Source organism: Dermacentor albipictus, chromosome 2, assembly GCF_038994185.2.
Source record: "Dermacentor albipictus isolate Rhodes 1998 colony chromosome 2, USDA_Dalb.pri_finalv2, whole genome shotgun sequence".
Taxonomy (NCBI): domain Eukaryota; kingdom Metazoa; phylum Arthropoda; class Arachnida; order Ixodida; family Ixodidae; genus Dermacentor; species Dermacentor albipictus.
Genome location: NC_091822.1, coordinates 20,605,202 through 20,627,564, shown reverse-complemented (window position 1 = coordinate 20,627,564; position 22,363 = coordinate 20,605,202). Strand labels below are relative to the sequence as shown.

The following is a 22,363-nucleotide window of genomic DNA, read 5'->3' as shown; positions in this document are numbered from 1 at the left end:
TCCCAACTCAAAAAGTAAGCTTGTTCTCATTGCTATAATTGTGAAGCAGAACAGACTCTGCTCACTGAATGATACTTGCTATAGAGTCGTAAGTATATCTGCTGAGGACGCAAATAACTCTTGGTTATATCCCGCCCTCTGCGTTCAGGCATATGCGCTTCTTTCCACGCCGGCTTCTGTGCGCACATGCCTGAGTGTTCAACGCGTGCACACGCCTCCTCCGCTACTGTTAGCGCAAAATCAAGCGCCTCATCCGCTGGTACGTTCTTTCATGCCTCGCTTACCAGCGCCACAAGAATCAAACGTGCGTTCCCCAGCTCCGTTACAGCAGTTGCAATTTCCGAGGCGCCCATTCGATCGCGTTGGTAATGGCTTGTATAGACGCATTGCTATTATTCCGGCGGGCAACCGCTGGATAATTGCTGCCACCGAGTAACTATCATTTCTAGCATGACCAGCTTAACTTACTGGCTGCTGTATCTCGGCAGGTTCAGTAAGATTCAAAAGTCATGTTGTCGAAACGATTATTACAGTGGCATAACGGTTAGTATAACCAAACTTTGTTTTTCCCCAGCTAGACAAAATCTGTAAAACGCCAAACTTTAATGAAAACGTTCGCTTGTCGAGCGGCGTAATATGACTATAGGTCTGTTTACTTGGCAGAAATGCGCAACACGAAGGGAGTCAAGCCCCTCATCGACCTTCTTCAGAAGCACAACATTCCTCGCTGGCCAATGGTGCAAGGCCGTGTCGCGGACGACGTAATCACCACCCTCGGCCACTTCATACGAGAGGTGGGACTCAACGCAATTGTGTCCGTGCGTGTGGGCGTCGACCAGACGGAGAACCAGAAGCACATCATCTATGTGAGTAACCTTTGTGCAAGAACGTAGACAAGCAGCCGCGCTTCATTCGTGTGACCAAACCTGCATGAAAGGTTCTGCGTTAGCTGTACATGGTGTACGCTGAGAACTTCAGGTAGCCTATTACAAGCAACGGTATACCAGAATGTCACAGGCACACTACTGGCGTCTGAATAGCGTCATTTGAAGCGAACTCGGAGCGGCAAACGTGAAAGTCGGAGCTAAATAATAAATGAGTCAGTCGATCACCTAAGCGATTAGTTACCATGCCTCCGAAGAAGTCAAGTCTAAGGTCGGAGTGGTGGGTCACATCAACAAACCAATGCATGGGTATATACATACACACATACATACATACATATATGTATATTTATATATATATATATATATATATATATATACGGGTATATAACACTGGATGCAAATACAATAATAAAGAGAGTCCATTAGGGAAAGCGCAAGGTACATACATATAAGAATGCAGGTGAACGGCAGTTAGACATTGTGCGAAAATGTGACACAAGACAAATCCCTTAGAAGAACAATGACAGCGAGGTATGAAAAATATTGGGATTTCAAGGTTAATACAAAAGAAAAAGGCAAGGAAAGCAGTTTAACAAAGCGGGAATACAAAACAAAAGAGGCCAAGCCTCCGTAAAGGCCGTTTCAGTGACCTATGCACAACATCCATTTCACAAGGCAAATACAAACAGAAAGGAGGAGAAGGCACCTGAACAATGCGGGGAAATGTTACACATACAACGCAAAGCTTGGAACACAACTATAAAAGTCAGTTCTGAGATATATTGACAGTCAGAGGAAAATACAAAAAATAAAGGAGAACAAAGTAGTTGAACAAAGGGGGAAAACGTGACTGAAGAACCCAAAGCACGGAAAAAGTAACGATAGCACCTCCTGCAAAATATGGACATTCCAAGACAAACGCAAAAGCAGAAGGAGGAGAAAGCAGGTGAATAACGTGAGAAAGTGTAACACAACCACGACATATACGAAAAAAAAAATGAAACCGAGACGTGCAAAATAACGGGACCACAAGGTAAATATAACACAAAAGGCAGAAGAAAGCGGTTTAACAATGTGAGAAAAGCAAAAAAAAAAAAACAGAAAGCTCGAAGAAGAAAAATTAAAGTGAGTTTTAGAACATATCGAGATAACAATCTAACTAGGAAAATAAAGAAGCACTTGAGCAATGTGCGAAAATGTGACACAAGAACGCAACACTCGGAAAAAAATTAAAGTGTTTTAACCAAAATAAAGAGATTGAACGGTAAATACAAAATAAAATGCAGAATAAAGTAGTGGAACAATGTGGGAAAACGTGAATCAGGAACCCAAAGCTCGGAAAAAGACATTAAAACCGACTTATACAAGATACCAAGTTCTCAAGGTTAATTAAATAAAAGACTGGGAAGACGCTTAAGCTTCGCCTTTGAGGGGGACGCGATAGCATTCAAACATCCTTGACTGATTCTTACGCTTTCCGTCGGCAACAGCATCTTATGTAACCGTAATGTTTACCAGGAAATGTTACCAGGAAACGTTGGCGCCGAACAGTTTGCACGAAGGTGAGCTTTCCGGTAGAAACGGCATGCGAAGGATGGATGGATGGATGGATGGATGGATGGATGGATGGATGGATGGATGGATGGATGGATGGATGGATGGATGGATGGATGGAAGGATGGATGGATGCTATGAGTGTCCCCTTTGTAACGGAGTGGTGGGTTGCACCTCCAAGCCCTTGTAATTGGATTGCCTTATGTGCTATTTATGTTAAAAACAAAAAGAATGTAAATGAAAAATAGAACAAAAAATCCACGATGAGTTGCCATCGCATGCGGCAGAGGCGCGAGCCATCTGGAGGTGTTGCAAAAAAACGGGCTCACCGCTCCATGGCTTCCTAGATTGGCGCGCGCAAACTTTGGAGGCCATGGCTGACCTATGAATGGTAGAATTGTTGGTAAAGGGGGTTAGTGTGAGTTTCCGCTTAACAGAATTATGTTTTCTCGCATACTCAAATTACAATCCCGCGCTATCCTCACTGTATATTGCGTTTAGATTGTGTTTTACAATTTTTCTGACGCACGTTACCCTTAGGAATTCAATTAGTTCAGTAAGGCCTCTGCATCACTCGAATTACATGCGTGGATGTGGTTCGGAATAATTTGTCGCGAAGCGACGCCCGACACCGACATCCTATTTCTTGCGACAGGGGGCCCTTAACGCTGTAACGTTAAAAGGAGGAGAAAGCAGTTAAACAATATGGGAAAATGTGACAGAACAACCAAAAGGTCGGAAATGAAAACTGAACGCGAGCTATGTAAAATATCAAGATCCCAAAGTGAATAGAAAATAAAATGGCGAAGAAAGCAGTTCACTGGTGCGGGGAAATGTGACACACCAAGGAAAAGCTAGGAAAGGAAAAATGAATGCGGGTTATGCAAAATATCAAGATCACAAGGTAAACAATAGGAAAAGGAACAGTAAGCAGTTGAAAATTGTGGAGAAACGTGATTCAGAACTCGAAGCGCCAGAAAAAAAGACAACGGTGACTTATGCAAAATGTAGAGATCACAAGGTATATGTAAAAGCAAATGGAAGACAGAGTAGTTAAATAACATGAGAAAATGTGACACAATAATGCAAAACTCGGAAAAAATGAAAGCAAGTTAAGCAAAATAACGACGTTGGAAGGTAAAAAAAAACAGCAATAAGCAATTGAGCAATGTGGGTTGCATACGATTTTACAGCTTTTATTCGAGGCGATAGAATGGCTGAAAGAAGGCACGAGTAAGACGACTTCGTTGTTAAAACGTCGTATATGCTTACTAATGTCCGGCCTAATTATTTTTCTGAGATGATCTAGAACAGGTCTTCAAAGCGAATTCACAAAGCTGATTTTCAACTAGGATTTGGAAAGACACACATGGTCGTTTTGCCAGGGTTCATCACAAATACCTTCTAGGCGCTTTTAAGACGTTATCCGAAAAGCTGGTCTAGAAGTGGTCTTGTAAGGTTTACTATAATCTGTAGCTTGTTTTGGCGGATTCCAGATGAGTCCGTATCTCGTGCAACACAGCTCCTGGCGTAGAGCACAGCAGTGTTCCCTGCCGAGGCCGATGTAACCAGGTCACATGGAAAAGAACATGTCGACGAAAATGGATCCCTACTACCACCTTTGGTCGGCAACACGGATGTTTGCCAACAAAAATAGGAATGACATGGCATTAAGAAAAATGAGTTCGTCGTGAAAAGCGGCCAGACCAGGCTGTTGTGCAAAGTGTGCATGAAATGCGAACATTTTCACAAAGCAACATTTCATTAAAAATGTAATACGTATGCAAGCTTGCAACACAATGCATGAAACATGCATAGTAAATCGAATGAAAAGTATAGCAGCAATGAATAAAACTTGCAGAAACAATTCATAAAGAACTAGATTCTGATCAACAATGACTAGCACGTACATAAAAAACATTCGTGTGCACACACACACAATAACGAACACGAAGAACACGCAATCTGGTAAAGTTTCTTATTTTAGCATAGCAAAAAGGCCACGCTATCAGGTCACTTAGTTATGTACGGTTTCCTTGATTCTCGTAATTCGTTGGATCATCCGCAAAAACTGTGAGGTCGTGTGTTGTAGCTTCTTGATGGCCTACCCTACGCCCCCGTCCTTTAGTAGGTGTAAACCGATGATACCAAATCTGTCCACCTTGGGGATATTTTTAGGACTTGTTCGCAGGTCGATGGCTGGTGCAAGAGATGGCGGTCGTCCTTATAAGCACTTCTCGATTATGAGGCGCTCCGGCTTCTACGGTGCGCATTGCAGTATGCTTGTCTCCGTGTACTACATCTACTGCCTTCTGCTATGCCTCTTGTTCTCCTATTGACCCTCCGACCGCCCATATCATGACACCGTCTGTATAGAAGACATGCGTGATCCACGGTATTTTCTGGAGTAGCGCTGGGAGTGTCACCGCTGTCACTTCGAAAACTCTCGGGACAGCACTGCTCGTTATGCCTCTATTGGGTGTGTCTACACGCTGCGACCACATTTCGCAGCTCCAGTGTGGGTGGGCAATCTTTGACGAGAGCCCTCACGCAGTTGTAAATTCGTCGACTTCAATTCGTGTGACTCAGATTGGCTAGTACGGCTTGGTACCCCAGGTTGTGAAAGGCCCCCTTTAGGTCTTGTGCAATAGTTGCTTGCAGTGCTGCATTGAGTACTTCCTTTTTAGCTGCAGAAGCATGTCTTGCGTTGACAAGGCGGGTCGAAAACATAACACCGTGTTCGGCATCCGTTGATTACTTTGAGATGCATCAGTAGCCAATATAGGATCAGGCGTTCCATCACTTTACTGAGGCAAGACGTGAGCGAAATGAGCTTTAGGTTCTCCAGGCAGAGCTATCTTCTCGGCTTAGCTATAAGTATAATGGCCGCCGGCTTGAATTAGAAGTACCTGTACTCCAGTGTACATTTTAGAGATTCGGTATAGCTTGCACGGTTGCATCGTTCAGGTTTCACCCACGCCCTGGCACAGCGCTGAATATGTGCAGCTGTGCTTTGCACCAGGCTGCACCTTGGGGCAATAATTTTCAACTACCTTGGAGATTTATAGTAGATTCATGCTTGTATTTTCAAAGTTATTGTAAACTTTATCTCGTTTTTTTTTCACGTGCCGAAGGAAGTTATCCATAATTCGTTGTTCAGACGCTTTTTTCTGAGGAATAGCTGTTTTTTCCGAGAAGCAGCTGCAATAAGCCCTTAAAATTTAGGACACGAAGCTATCCTATTCTTAGATGGGTTGGCTTTCTTGGTTACGTCGTCGCAGCTAACGCTTGCTAGCCTATCCGCAAAAATCAAACTTCACGAGGGTTAGGATAACTCTATGTCACTGGCTGTTTTCGTTTGTTAGAAGCAAGCACGACTTTCTTGATTTATCCCTAAAATGGAACATGGTCGTCAATGAAAAAGTTAATAGCATTTGCAGTCGTATCTTTTTATCTTGAAATGTCTAGTAATTAGGTCAACAAATGTCTCCTAGTGTTCCGTTTGCCTAGTTGGTGAGGTCACTTTATGCCATAAATGAACCTTTGACAATTTCTCGTTTATAGTTTTATGTTACTATTGGCCCCTCCAGAATACATTACTTGCACTGGCAACACTGTCCAAATGAACAAAGATGGCTGCAATATCCAGGGTCCTGGCGGCTCTTTCGGTTGGTACCTTGCTTTATCGTTTGTGGCATCGAATCGAGGTGTTTTGTTGAAACCGAAATTACTCTTGCTGCCAATCACCCTATTAAGTTTATATCAAGGCATTCAGCGACTAAATAAATAAATAATTTGTTCCGTTTTGTGTGCAAACTTTGATAGAGCCCGTAGAGCCCAATCACATTTGTTGAAAGAAAAAGAGCCCAACAAGTGAGCCGAGGATTATTCACAAGCAGTTTTTGTGCCAAGCGAGCTTCACCCTCCGGTACAGGTGCTTGTGCTCGGTGTAGTTCCATTGGTACAGGTACCATACCTGACGGTTTTGGCTGTCATAGGCAAATCCGCAGTGCTACACGTGTTGTAGGATATTGCATAGAGCATCTCACAATATAGGAGCAGGAAGGTCTCTCGTGCAGTCAGATGCTAAATACGGACATTCTGCACTGATAGAACGACGTTAAGACTGTAGCGTTACCTGGTGGGTGTGAATTGGGATAGACACAAATTAGAGATGTATTCGTGAGTCTGGGTGCTCATTTCTTTAGTAAGCTTATACGTGTGGTAAGGTCGTCGACGTGCGATGACTGGTGCTTGTTAACGCTTGCAGTAATCGAGGTAGACACCTAGCTTGGGAACAAAGCAGACACCTGCCGGCCAGTGGAATTCTGAAACCCCCAATAAAACGTGTGAATTGGTGAAAGGTAAGCCTCTTCCAACAGGTTCCCAAAAGTTATCGATGTTATATTTTTGTGAAAGGTGACTTCACAAAAGGGTGACTATCACCGCCAACACACCACATGGAAACGAATTGAACTAGTTGTAATGTGATTGGCAGGCATTCTCAGATCATGAACAGCAGGTTGTCATTATCCCTCAAGAGAAAAGTGTATAACAGCTGGGTCTTACCAGTACTCACCTACTGGGCAGAAAGCTGGAGGCTTGCGAAAAGAGTGCTACTTAAATTGAGGACGACGCAACGAGGTATGCAAAGAAGAATGGTGAGTGTAACGTTAAGGGGGGAAAGAAGAGAGCAGATTGGGGTGAGGGAACGAACGCGAGGTAATGACATCTTAGTTGAAATCAGGACAGAGATATGGGCGTGGTCAGGGCATGTAATAAGGAGGGAAGATAACCGATGGTCATTAAGGGTTACGGAGTAGATTCAAAGGGAAGGGAAGCGTAGGAGGGGTTTGCAGAAAGCTAGGTGGACGGATGCGATGAACTTTGCAGGGACAACATGGCCGCAATTGGCACATGATCGGGGTAGTTGGAGAAGTATGGCAGAGGCCTTTGCCCAGCAGTGGGCGTAGCCAGGCTGCTGCTGCTGATGATGATGATGATGAATGTAATTTAGCTATGTGCGCAATGGCGGAAAGCAAACTAGTGGCGCTAGTTTGCTTCTAAATTTTTTGCGAGCAAATAAACTCGCCTGTCAGGCACTATGTTGAAAAAGATAATAACATCTGCTTGCAGCGCTAAACCAAAGCAGGCTAGGAAAATGATACGTCGCCGCGTGGCATAACATGTGTCATAAAGATCTTCAGACCTTCCGAGGTAGTCATGATTCTTGCTACCATGCCTGCAGTCAAAAAACATTGTCGAGAATATTTCTGCTGCGTAGCATCGTGAAAAGTGATTCTTAGGCAGAAAAGTGTGCACGAACAAAACCAAATGATGCTTAAACGTGCACCACTATAATTTATTAAAGCCTCTGGCTAAATAAGGTGCTTTCCGCTATTTGATGCGCCAGCAAGGTATTTCAAATAATAAAAACAAGCGAGTTGTCTAATCGCCGATAAGAAACAAGTCCTCCAGAGCTAAATGTTTTGAACAAACACGCTTAGTTTCACTCATTTTTTTTCCAATGTGGATGTTTCTTATCTAAGTCGCTCTCAAATGCGCGTCATCCGCTTCCTTCGGGAAATGACGAAATCACACATTGCTGCCTTTCCGACGCGAGGACACGCAGGATGGTGGACAACAATTGCGTACCTGTTTTTCATTTTCGGGCTTTTGCGCACGTCCGCATCACGACGACTGGAAAACTGCCGAGGCGTTCAGCACAGGCGGCGACCTCCTTTCGCTCCAGCCTCAAGCTGGAGCGCTTGTTTCTCCGCGCGGCCACTAGCTAGCGAGCGCTTATAGGAGTCGCGAATTCCAAAGCATGTCATTATTTTGGTTACCCTTGCAAGCAATTTCCTTTAAGTGAATTCTAAGAGGCTGTCTAGAAATGAAAAGAAAGCTTGCACATCTCTACCTGGCGAGGGGTAGCAATGATTATACAGACACACATGACCTTTGCGTACTAATGCTTCATAGACAGATGTAATTGAGTTAACACTTTCGTGACTGCGGGAAAATCGGTAGTTTTAGGGGAGTCTGGCAATTATTTTTTTTCCTGCCACAGGAAATGATTCATGTTGAAGTATATGATACCAAATTGTAGAAGAAGAAATTATATTTCCAACGGTATTAATTTCAAACAACATTTTTATTATAATAGTACGAAAAAATTAAGTAAAAGGAAAAAATTGCAACAGAAATGAGAAAGATCGATAAAAACATCAATGCTCCTTAGCACAAAAAAATATTTAAAAAAATCGAAACATACATTTTCAACAAAAGGGCCATATAAAATCAGCCTGCAAATATTAGCTCTGTATCTACAAAAGTTCTTCAGGTACACAAGAAAACATTAGACCTAGTGTCGTCTATCGTGCCACCGTGCGAAGCAGTTTCTCGATGAAGTGAAACAGAAGTTAGCTGCACGTTTCGCAGACTTGTTTTCTGCGCAACTTTTCTTTCTTCATAGCACAGTTTACACTTTCTATATCTTTCCATTTTTTTGTATTTGATGCTGTTGAACCTAAGGTGCGCTCCGAGAGGGAACAACAGGCGCAACTGGGGGGTCCGCAAAATGTGGCTCATCATATCCCAGCAGCTGGTCAATGAGTTCTTACCTGAAGGCAAACTGGTTGAAGTGCAAAGTTCGCGATAATTCTGGGACTTCTGGATGCTGCTGATGATGCTCGTCAAACATCATAAAGCTATTTACTACAGCTATATCGATACAGTGGAAAAACAGTGTCTTCCACCAACGCACGGACTTCATATGAATGTTGTAGGTTCCGATGAGCTGGTCAGATTTATCCCCTCCAAGCATGCCCACATTGTATTTCTTGATCAGCACCGGCTTCTTCACGGACACTTCTGTCCTCATATTCCCAACTTTCTTCCTTCGCTTTGTAAGGACGAGTTTATTCGCTGTCTGCGCGGTAGACATATTCACAACCCACCTGTCTTTCCATTGCAAGTACAAAACATCCTGCTCCCGCAGCCATCGAACTCTGCCCTCTCTTTTCGCTTTTCGCCTTCATTTCCCACTGTGTGCCTTTGAGTTCACTTAGAAAGCCACGCCGATCTTTCCACATTATCCCACATGGAAGTGTCTTGCGCTCCAGTAAATGAACAAACAAAACAAAGATGTGGAAGTGTAGGAATTGGCCAAAGAAATGATGCAACCCTGATCAAGATAATTTTTGCTCAGCCGCGTCACAACATCGAATGCCAAACCTTGCACGCTAGGCTCTTCGCGCTTTCCCGTGTAGACGCTGAACTGAACAGTGTACCCCGTTTCTGAATCTGCCAAAACCCCTAATTTGTAACACTTTATCCCTCATGCACTGGCGAATTCAGACCGACCTTTTGATTTCACCATTTTCTCCCCGACGGAGAGATTCCGACGCGGTTGGAAAAATAACGTGGAAGAATCGTTGATGTGCTGAAGCAGAGAGGATATGCGGTGAAGCTTGTCATAAGATGCGACGGTCGTCTTCCCTGGATCAGACACCCTCAGGAAGGCAAGCAACGCCTTGAACCATTTCCTTGGCATCACTGTAGGCAGAAGAAGCCCGGAGAATAATCTGCATGTGCTCCAATAACAATGCAAGCATGGGACTCGCACGATTCCCATGTATACGAGAAGTCCGATGAACTTGAGCATCTCGTCTTGAGTGACTTCCTTCCGCGATCTATCTCTCGCTGTACGTGGGCTTCTGGAAAATATGCATCCACGCATACTTATTTGTGTTGTTGCATATATCCCTGATGATTTCGGCGGCGAAAAACAACAAGAAATTGACGGCTCTTACGAACCGCTGTGCAGCACAACGGAGCGCGATTCCAAGGTCCACTCCCGGCGGTCTTCATATACAAAACTCCACTCTCTGCGTGGCCGCCGGCAAATGGTCCTGTCTGAATGACATTGACACCGTGCAGATAGAAAGTGTAACCCTTAGAGCACGGCGGAAATCCTTACGATGCGATAACATGGTCCGAGAAGAAAGCAAAACTCACCGGCGGATACCTGTCGATGTTCCACGGCAGTTTGCTGCACTGTCGTCGTCCGTACTGAAGTCCGACGAATCGAAGTTGTCTTCCGAGTTTGTGGTGCTGTGATCATCCACAAATTCGAGCCCAGATGCGTCGGAATCCGTCGAAACTCACCGTTTCCATGGAGCGGATGCGCACGACGTAAATGCCATCTCGAAAACAACGAGCGCTCGTCACCCCGACCATGCAGGCGCTTTAAAAATCCCTACACGGTGGAAAAGAGAAACACAAATCTGAACCTGATAAAATAGTCTCTCTTTAACCTGTTCGATGGCGCTAGCTGTCCTAAGCGCTCGGAGAGGCAGCAAAATTCGAACTTGTACCACCGAGAACATATTGTCGACGGGAATAGGTGCGGTCACGAAAGTGTTAATGAGGCGATGTAATCAGTAGATGGACGACGAAGTTATCATAGATACACCACCTGTTGTTTTAGAACCGTGGTTTAGGTGGGAGGGTTTGCACGAATTGTCTTGTGCGACAAAGCCAAACTTTGTGAATGCAATGATACCGAAGTGTACACTCACACGAGCGAAGAGGTACTCTAGATGGTCGTGCTTCTTCCGGCCTGGTATGGGAGGTTCAAGTGAGCGAAACTGCAGCGCTGCGTACAATCAATGGCAATACATTCGTTCTGTTTAGATGCCGCAATAACCTGGACAGAGGAAGAGCTCATTATTAACACAATAGGCGAGAAAGATAAACTGCCCCACCATTTATTTTATTTATTTCAGAATACTGCAGGCCATTGCTTGGCCCAAGCAGAAATGAATTTACATTGTTACATAACCAAGAGAATGAAATTGATACAATAGTAGAAGCGTACAGGATATCAAAAGAATAAATCATGAGAATAAAATGACACAATATTAGCAGCACACAGATACCAAAAGAATAAAATTATACAGTATTAGCAGCATAGGGATACGAAACATACATATGATAAGGTAAGTAGACGATGTAATTCGTCAGAAACATTTTGTGAGGAAAAAACAGACGCCGGTTACGAATTCCAATCTTGCACTGTTCTAGGGGAAAAAACTGTATTTAGAACTATTAGTTTTGGCGCAAAGGGGAGCAAGTGAATGCTCATGAACGCTCCGAGTCCTTCTCACTACAGGACGCTTAATGCACTCGGGAAGCTGGAGCTTATTTTTTTTCTGTTAAACTATTAAACAAGAATATCAATCTATTAATCTTTCTGCGGGTTTCGAGTGTATGAATGCTATTTGAGATCACTAAGTGCGAGGGAGAGTCTTCCCTTTTGCATTTTCCGTATATAAACCTTACCGCTTTCCTATTGACTTTTTGCAAGGATCATTATATCTTTTTTCGTGTATGGGCTCCACACTACTGAAGCATATTCAAGTAAAGACCGCACACAAGTTTTGTAAGCCAATTTTTTTTTATGTGTGCAGGGGCAGTTTTTAGCTTTCTTGGTAGAACCCATAGGTTTCGTAATGCACCTTTAAAAATATTAGTAATGTGAGCCGACCATTTTAAGCTATTGTCATGTGTTACACCTCAATATTTATGTTTCTCAACTTCGAAAATCGTGTTGCCGCGAAGAAAGTAAGGAGGCAAGCTGGGAGACTTTTTTCTAGTTATCCGTAAGAGGAACAGGTTCTTCACTATTAAGTTCCATAGCCCATTTCAGACACCATTCTTCAATGGCAAAACTGCTTTTTGTACAGAGCTGAGGTCATGATCTGATGAAATTTGTTTAAACACAACACAGTCGTCTGCGAATAACTTAACAAAGACATCTTCAGGAACAACCGTAACTAAATTATTTACATATATTGAAAACAAAAATGGTCCCAGTGCACTTCCCTGAGGAACTCCTGAATGAACGTTAACAACACTAGAAGCGGTCTTATTAATTTACACACATTGCCGTCTGTCTCTAAGGTAGGCTTGAATCCATCGAATGATCAAAAATGGTATACACATACGTTTCATCTTATAGAGAAGTTTGCCATGTGGCACCTTATCAAAGGCCTTGCTGAAATCAAAGAAAACAACGTCCGTTCGCCCGGACAAATCAAGCACCCGCGCAAATTCATGTACAGACAAAACAGTCGGAGTAACTGTAGAAAACCCCTGCCTAAACCCGTGCTGATTATCGGACAAAAGATTTTGATCACTCAGGAACTTTCGCAGGTAACCGGCTACAATATGCTCCAACATGTGACAGCAACTGCATGTTATGGAAACAGGCCGATAATTTGAAACTGACAATCGATCACCTTTTTTGCATACGGGAACCACATGTGCTGTTTTCCAATCTGAAGCAATTTTTCCATTGGCTAACGAGAGTTTAAAGATGTCTCTGAGGCAACCTGATATTTGTTGTGCGTAACGCCTGAAAAATACATTCGGAAGACCGTCGGGTCCAGCGGATTTTTTAGTGTCCAGCTTCAAGAGCATTGCCAGGACACCCTCACGACTTGCTTCAATGCTATCCTCTGGTGCAGCCACTGCTTTTATTTCATATTCATCTAATTCTGAAAAAACCTCGTAGAAATACTGATTGAAATTCTCAGCTACTTCGGCAGCGTCCGTGATAATTGTGTCCCGAATTTTTATTTTAGTAAGTGCATCTTTGGGTTTACTGAAGTGCTGCCAAAACTTCTGCGTATCTGTCTTTAGAAACTCTGCTAAAGTGTGCGAAATATGTTTAGTCCTGGCGCAGCTCACTTTTGATAATGGCTCATGTTTGATTTCTTTAAACAGTGACGTTGACGTCCCCTGCTTCTTACGATGTCTCTTAAGTTTACACTTAATGTGTATAATTTTACGAGTCATCCATGCATGTTTCCGCCTTGTGAATATTGTTCTGTTTGGAACGTATTTTTTAATGCAATGCCTAAGCACATAATCGAAACATTGCCAAGAGCTTTCCACATCATCACATGTAATCCCAAGATTTTCTTCAATATAGTCAATAATCGCCACATCGTCAGCTCTACTGAATTCCTTAAATGTAGCGACATCAAGCACATGTGTTTTTGATTTATCAACCTTCCAGGAAAAAGAAATTAACTTATGGTCAGATATGCCAGTTTCAATTGTAACAGTTCCTTCTCTAAATCGTTCACTAATGAACAGCAGGTCAAGAATTGATGTTGCGCTAGTATATTCAGTAACTATTTGGTCAAGACCAAGAGCAAGCATAACATCAAGAATTTTATCGCTCGTATGCGGTAATCCAAAAGACAGATTGTTCCAGTTAATGAAGGCGAATTAAAGTCACCCGATACAATCACATTCTTGTTTCGTGTCTGGTAAATATCGAGCAAGTGAGCATGCAGCGTTTGCTCTTTCGGAAAGCAAGGAATGGTACGTGTGGCGCTCTTACTGAACCCAGTATAGGTTTTCAGGAGCACAGCCTTGCACACGCAGAAGGAGGTACCCTTGCAACTTGACAGCATGTACGCCTGATTACGAGTGCATAACAAACAAAACAAATGTTTCCTGGATCGTGAGCTTGCATATGCACGAATAAACTTGCAAAATATATTGATGCATGTTGCTGTAGGGAAAACATTTTCACCTGTCACAACCGCAGAGAGTGAGAGGACGACATTTTCTTGGGACATAGGAAAAGCTAATGACGTTGTAATGCACGGCAGTTCATGCTAAATGCAATATAATGGCATGGAATGCTCTTGAGAACAGGAAAGAAATTCCAAATAGATTGGCCGCCGACGCTATCAGGCAATCGTGTCAAGGCCCGTTTCTTGCGCCAACAATAAAGTTTATGCTAACTTTCTAAAAATATCTCGGCATTTCGACTCAAACAAGTCCATGCTTCCGTTTCAGAGCGTTCGCCACGCTAAACGTGCTATTCTGTGCCGCGAAAAAGAGCTAGTTGTCAGAAATTGGAGGACGATGGGGAAGAGCCGATTTTTCTGAGCCGTACGACATTCGCACTTTCTAGAGGGTTGTATTTTTCTCGCTTTTTAGTGGCCTACACATTGGTGCTACTTGACTTGCATTTCCCAGGTCTTGCATGACATGCTTCAATGTCATTCGAGGCTATGGACACCCAGCCGACAGACGACGTCGGCCACATTTTGTTTGAATGGAAGCATTTCACCTTTCAACTAATCGAAGGAAGTGTAGGTAATAATGCCTGGAAATTTTCTCACGGTTTCGTGCTCAATAATGTTAGGAATTTCCATTAGCCCATTTCCCAGTGCTTTAGGATTTCCAACGTTCTATTCCAAAGGTGATAGCGCTGTAAGTTGCTGATAAGAAGTAGCTTGTGCATGTATTTTTTCTACGTTCTTTAAATCAATGCGATCACGTTATTTCTATAACCATTGTATTGAAACCTCTATTACGCACGTAACCATTGTCAAGTTGTTTTCTTCTGTGTCATTTTCCAACATTCTCCGGCGATATTTGGCTGACGTGCTCTCAGAGGTCTTCGAACAACCTTGCATGAAATATACTATTCATGCGATATAATTGCAGCAATAAAGGAATCGTACGCTTGTTCTAGATTAGTAACTTTGAGGAAGTGAGTCTAGTACATTTCTAAACGCTTTCCTCTAAAATTTCCAAGCATCCCACGGCTAATACAGTGATTTCTTCCAAAGAAAAAGCAGTTTCGGATGGCTAAACTCTTCACCAAAACTTGGTTTGCAAATTATAACTTAATTGAATGCAAAATATAGCAGACAACGTAAACTACGATGTGACGTCATTCACAATCGCATCAACTGATTCTTTTGCAGTCCAGTTTACTCCAAAGGGACATTGATGAAACCATGTCAGTGAAGCTTTTCGTCAAGTGGATTTCGCTTTGAAAACAAAAACAAATTGAACGTTGAGGTCTTCACGCAGTATTACATCACACTTGCTAAGAGGAACGAACGAGAAGAACTTATTCACAAAATGGAGAAATTGGAATATTTCTGTTAATGGGGCGATTCACACAATGAAAGACGCTCTGTTCCCACTGAAGTAAAATAATTGTGTAATCGCAGTTTGTTGTAGAAACAGGAATAGGAGAAGATGAAAATGGTTCTTTTGCAGCTAATAGAGACTACCGCCTATTTTGGTGAGAGTGATTAGACGCATGCATAGCCCAGCAAGGTAGACCTAGTGTTTTGCGAATGATCTCGATAATATGCCTCGGTTATTATAACGACATTAAAAATATTGTTCGGCTGAAAAAATTGTTTCGACATCTTCTGCCTTGTATAATCACTCCGCATTATATTAAATAAAAGTGATGTTTTAGGAAACGCCTGCAGGCATGCAGAGAGACGTTTGTTGAGGGGAACATGTAAATGATACGAAAGGCGAGGACAAGAAGAGAGAAGACGAAGGGAACGAGAAGTTTGAGAGGCCGGGTTGCGGTATGGTCATGCTACGATCATCGTCCATCTCCTGCAAATAAAACCATTTCTTTGCAACCCTTCGTAAAAGTTGTGGTGGAAGGTGCGGGGTAATCGACACCCGAAGACGGAGGCTGAACCACAAGTTCTTCGACGGAACCGTCGCCTTGCTGGACTTCCACCGAATCCACCGGAGTTGAATATGTCCCATGACGCAGACGAACAACGGCCCATTCCAACTGCTGCGCCAATAAGTTCTGTTCTGCAATTGAGAGATGTGCGTCCCTTCGCCGGAGGATCGGACGAAGACGTCGAGGAATGGCTCATTCATTATCACCGCATGAGTGCCACCAACAACTGGAACAGCGCTTCTCAGCTTTCGAACGTCGTGTTCTTTCTAACGGATACTGCGTTGTTGTGGTTCGACAATCATGAGGAAACGTTCACAACATGGGGAAGATTTCTTTCTGAAATGAAAGAGCGATTCGGCGACTCTGCGACGACAAAGAAAAGGACAGAACAGACGCTACTGCAATGTGCGCAAGTGCCAAGCGAAACCTGCACGACCTACATTGAGGCAGTAATAAAACTGTGTAGGATGGTGGACCCTGGAATGTCCGAGGAAGACAAAGTCCGGCACATCCTAAAAGAAATTGCCGAGGATGTTTACAACTTCCTCATCGCAAAAGACAACCTGGCTTCCGTCGCTGACATCATTCGGCACTGTCGCACTTTCGAGCAACTAAAGACGAGGCACGTCACGCTGAAGCTTGGCAAGCTAGCCAATGTGACGACAGTTGCAAGCGTGGACATCAACCAGCCCCTTGATCTTGCATCAACGGCCCGACAAATAGTTCGGGAAGAGCTCAGCCTGTACGCGCAAGTGACACAACCAGGTACTCGTAGCTTCCGCCTACCACCAGATTTCGAGCCAAATGTGGCATCCTTCTCCCCGTATCCTGCGGCAAGGGGCACTGAGGATTATGAACTCGCGCCCCGACAGCGGCCACGTCTCTACGACAGAAGCCCTACTTATGACGCTCGGCCACAACGAGAGCAGCCGTGTTTTTACCCCCAAGGCCCTGTGATTACTGTCAGTCCGAGACAAGAACAGCACTGACCCTAGTATCACGACGTGACTTGTGAACGATATAAAGGATTTCAGCAAGCATCAGAGAAACGTTATCCACATGACAACGAACTTTCTCGCCGCCCGCAGCCGCCTACCATTCGTTTCGAGGAAGACGCTATGAACCGCAGCCCTCCCGTGTGCTACAACTGCGGTTCCGCAGGTCATATATCCCGGTATTGTCGCCAAGGCCGTCAATCACGTAGGACACCACCGATGTTCTCGCCACCCAGAACCCAGACTTCATATGACTTTCGGACGACCGATTTGCTTCCAATAGACTACTTCTCACACGAGAACAGACGCAGCGATTCGCCAGCATCTGAGCGGAGTTTTACGCCACCAAATAACCGTCCCCGTCGCTCTCCGTCCCCTCGGCACCGTTCTTCCTCACCGCCATCGGGAAACTAGCATCCGCGGCTAATGAAGGTGTGCTCGCCGCACGGTCTTTGCAAGAAATACCTCTGCCTGTTGTGATGCTCAAAAACAAAGTGAATGTCTCGATTGACGGAATACCGACCATGGCGTTAGTTGATACTGGGGTGACTGTATCTGTGATGAGCCTCGCTTTCGAAAACCGCCTAGGCCACAAAGTTATGTTTTATTGGAAGGACGGTATTACCTTGCGTGGAGTAGGCGGCGAGTGACTTCATCCGCTTGGTTTTTGTGGTGTGAATGTTTTGTTGGCTGGGAAAGTGTCTGTGTCGAAATTCCTTGTTTTTTCTCGTTGTTCGCACGATGTTATTCTTGGTATTGATTTGTTGAACAATGCGGCGCTTCCGTGGACTGTGGCTTTGGCGAAATATCATTGAACAAGTTATTTATATCAGCACATTGCGAACAAAGCTCGGGTGGTGCAGACAGGGACACAGACACGCCCAGTGTTCTTGATGAAGTGATTGCACCATCGTGCTGCCTGACGCCCGTCCGTTTTTTTGCAACTACTGTTGATGCTGATTGTGTTGACCTTGTAGTTAGGCCTCTCCGCATAAACTGTGGTAAAAAAGATATACTTGTGCCCTGCTCTGTCGTGTGCATGACGAAAGGACTCTCCACATTTTGGGCGCTGAACTGTTCCACCACGCCGGTTGTCCTTCCTCGCGGTATGAAAACCACTCTCTTCGATAAAGCCGCATGTAGCTCAATAGCGGCACTAACTGTGGACGTCTCTACAGCTTCCTCTCCTTGAAATAATCGCCATTATGAAGAGGTAATGCTTGGCATGATCAGCAAGGCTCTCGGTACGTCGTAACGGCAAGCACTGGTACAAGTCCTTGCCAGGCATGAGGCTGCATTTGACTTCATGCATGGAGATGCACCCCTTCACTTAACGTCCTCCTGCGCTCGTCACAGAATAGATACCAGCTCAGCACACCCCATCCGCCAGAAGCCCTACCGAGTGTCATCGTCCGAGCGCAAAGTTGCAAAGTCGCGAAGTGCAGAGTAAGTCAACGAGATGATCAACAAAGGTGTTGTTCAAGAGTCGTCTAGTCCATGGGCAGCCACAGTAATCCTCGTTCGAAAAAAAGATGGTTCCTGGAGATTCTGCGTGGATTACAGACACCTAAACGCAGTGACGAAGAAGGATGTCTATCCACTACCGCGAATCGATGACGACATTGATTGTTTACATGCTGCTTCTTTCTTCTCAACACCTGATTTCCGATCGGGGTATTGAAAATACCTGTGGACCTTGCCGACAAGAAAAAGACCGCTTTCGTGACTCCAGATGGCCTATTCGAATTTCATGTTAGGCCTTTTGGCCTTTGCGATTGTCCTACCGCCTTTGAAAGATACATGGACACAGTACTACGTGGCCTAAAGTGGGAGATATGCATGTGTTACTTCAATGGTGTTGTAATCTTTGAGTGCACGATTCAAGAACCTAATGAACGCATCAACCTCGTCCTCGACTCCATTGAGAAAGCTGGACTGGTTCTAAACGAAAAAAAGTGCCGGTTCGGCGTACGTCAAACACTGGTCCTGGGGCACTTAGTCGACAAGGATGCCGTCAGACCCGATCCTCGTAAGATTGAAACAGTGAGCTCCTTCAAGCCACCGCAGTCAGCACGAGAACTCCGCTCATTCATTGGCCTGTGGTCGTATTTTCGTCGTTTTGTTCCCCGGTTTGCCGACATCGTTTACCCGTTGACAAGTTTTTAGCGACAAAATGCCTCCTTCAATTGGACACCAGAGTGTGACGCGTCATTCTCTCAACTGAAGTATATACTAACGTCAGCACCCCTCTTCGGTAACTTCGATCCATCTTACCCGACTGAAGTTTACACTGATGCTAGTGGAAGCGGGATAGAAGCGGTGCTTGTTCAACGTCACAGTGGTGCAAAAGGTGTTGCCGCATATGCCAGCCGTTGCCTGAGCAAATCTGAATGCAATTGTACGGTTACGGAACAGGAATGCCTGGCAGCCGTTTTCGACATACAAAAGTTTCGGTCTTATCTTTACGGTAGACCGTTCAAGATTATCACCGACTATCATTCTTTATGCTTGCTGGTCGGTTTGCGTGGTCCCTCTGGTCGCCTCGCACGTTGGGCGCTGCGCCTCCAGGAATAGGACTTCGTCGTATGGTACAAGAGTGGCCGTCGTCACGCTGACGCAGACTGCCTCTCTCGGATTTCTCTTGCGACTACTTACCCCGATGCTGAGAATTTTGACGACTGTCTCGCTGCTGTTACTTCTACGTTCCCTGACGCGGCAGACTTTCAGCGAGAACAACGGAACGATGTTACCCTCGATCCGCTTTTTGCCGCCGCCCGTACTTCTAAAGGCAGAGGTCGCTTTAGAGTCCGTGATAAATTGCTCTACAAAACTAGTTACTCCAGGGATGGAGCGCGTTTTCCGCTTGTTGTCGCCGAGAGTCTACGCTCCGACGTTCTACGCGCCATGCATGACGATGTGACATTGGGCCATTTCGGCTTCGTACAAACGCTGCACCTCACACAGGAGCGCTTTTACTGGTCCAATACGCACGAAACAACCAAGCGCTATGTCGCTAGTTGTGAAACGTGCCAACGTCACAAGCGACCGACCACCGCAGCCCCGGGTCTCCTTCGGCCATTGACGCCGCCGAGTATGCCATTCGAGCAAGTAGGTATTGACCTTTTGGGTCCATTCCCGTTATCTATCAAGAACCGTTGGATAATTGCTACATAGACCATCTAACACGCTATGCAGAAACTGCAGCCATAGTGTCTTCTACCGCTGCTTGCGTGGCGCTCTTTCTGCTGCGTTCCGTGGTCCTTCTTCATGGGCCACCACGTGTCATCTTCAGCGACCGTGGTCGCCAGTTCACTGCTGATGCCATTGAAGAGTTACTTCATTTGTGCACTTCACAGTTCCGTCGTTTCACGCCATATCATCCACAGACCAATGGCCTCGCTGAAAGGACGAACAGAATGCTGACCAACATGCTTGCCATGTACGTCTTCTCCAATCATAAGAATTGGGGCGACGTACTTCCATTCATCACTTACGCGTACAACACGGCGAAACAAGAAACCAGGAACTATAGCCCGGTTCCTGTATGCGAGGTTACCACGAAGCCCTCTGGACACTTTGTTACCCTTGTACTTCCCAGTGACGATTCTGTATCGAAGACTTTGTGTCTCACAAAAGAAGGCCGTCGAATAGCTCGTCTTCGTACTCTGGCCTCGCAAAGTCGTTCGGAAGAGCGATACGACGACCGTCACGTACAAGTATCGTTTGAAAAAGGTGACTTGGTCCTTCTTTGGACACCGCAATGCAAGCGTGAATTGTGTCAAAAGTTCTTGTCACAATATTCAGGCCCTTTTCTGGTTGTGGACCGCATGAGCGAACTGACTTACGTCATAGCTCACCTCCTGTGCAATGGTTGGCGATCAAGCAGAACTCAGCTGACTCATATAGCCCGCCTGAAGCCTTTATACCCTGCCTGTTCATCCTGACTCACCCCACGGGCTTCGTCTGCTTGCGGGGAAATGTAACGGATACGAAAGGCGTGGACAAGCAGAGAGAAAACGAATAGAACGAGGGGTTTGAGAGGCCGGGCTGCACTACGATCACGCTACGATCATCGTCCATCTCCTGTAAATAAAACCATTTCTTCGCAACTCTTCGTAACAATATGTTACATTCTAACACTTAGTGACAATTTCGGTACAAAACATGGCGCAGGAAGCGAACCATGAATGAACAAATATGTACCATGAAATGACAAATACGTCATGACAAATCATGAAATTATGAGAAACCGCAAAACAGTAACAAAAAGCACATGAAAAACGGAAGATGTTCGCAACCGGTGTTACTAAATTCTATTTAATTACACAGTTTGCAGTCTTTTAAAATTGAGTAATGGAAACAAAAACAATGACAGCAATTGAAAGAGGGCAATGACACACTACTGGCATCACAAAAGCATGTAAGAACAGAGTTCCGACAGTGTTTGTATAGCTTTATTAATGTGCGCACGCAAATCGCCTGCCATCTCCAAGTAAGGGGTGGATTGACAATTTGCAGAAGCGTTTAAATTATCGTATACATGTGACTAAATAAAGCGATCGGTAATACTGGCGCAGATACATTTCTTGGTGAAACGTGCGACTTATCGTTGTGCATATTATTGCAATAGAAGTTACGATTACAAGACATGTGGCACAGGATGACGAAGACCTGCATCTGGGCATAACACAAGCTCGTTTCTATCTTGATAACTGGCTGGACTGCTCATGTAAGTGCATAGTTATTTGTTCCCTTCTTCATGTGACACATTGTTGAAGGTGTGCGCTCTCTGTCCTCGGCACGCAGCTCCGCAGTGGTCGCTACATCCAGCTCGTTACGGTGTCTCCCGGAGATAAGATCCTATCAGCGTCGGCTACGACTCGTGAGACTGCTTATGAGCTTCATGCATGCGTCAGCATTTCAAACTCAGCTTAAGAAGATTCTCAATAAAAATATCACCTTCTTTGAGTCCGCGGTTGTCATCGGTGTTTTTTATTAATAACGACGGCGTATGGCAATTCTGTGGGGATTACGACCACATGCGGAAAGTGACTAAGAAATATCTGTACCCGCTGGCACAAAGTCACCATGGTCTCACTTGTCTCTACGGTGCCAGCTAGTTCTCCTCTATTGACCTGCGATCTGGGTACTGGCAGATCGCTGTCGACCTTATGGACAGAGAATAGACCGCATTCTGAAAATTCGATGACATTTTCCTGTTGAACGTTGTCACTTTGGATTATGCAATGGTCTTGACACCTTTGAGCGTACGCTGGACTCCTTGAGTCAGTGTTGTCAATGAACCTCATGCCAGAGATGCCTCAACGTTATTGTCTTTTTGCCAACACTTGGAACTCACGTTGAACATCTCTCAGACATACTTAATGTTA

General features: G+C 44.7%; 1 protein-coding gene across 11 annotated transcripts in view; it reads left to right on the top strand.

The window, feature by feature from the left end:
- Positions 1-22,363, top strand: part of LOC135897954 (neprilysin-1-like) — a 752,274-nt gene that overhangs the window by 352,677 nt on the left and 377,234 nt on the right. For all 11 annotated transcript variants that reach the window (XR_010563211.1, XR_010563210.1, XR_010563209.1 and 8 more), the window contains exon 16: positions 664-866. Coding sequence is in view for 8 of the 11 variants with exons in the window: in XM_065426667.1 (XP_065282739.1) it covers positions 664-866 (203 nt within the window). In the remaining 3 variants the exon portion in view is untranslated. The remainder of the gene's footprint in view (positions 1-663; positions 867-22,363) is intronic.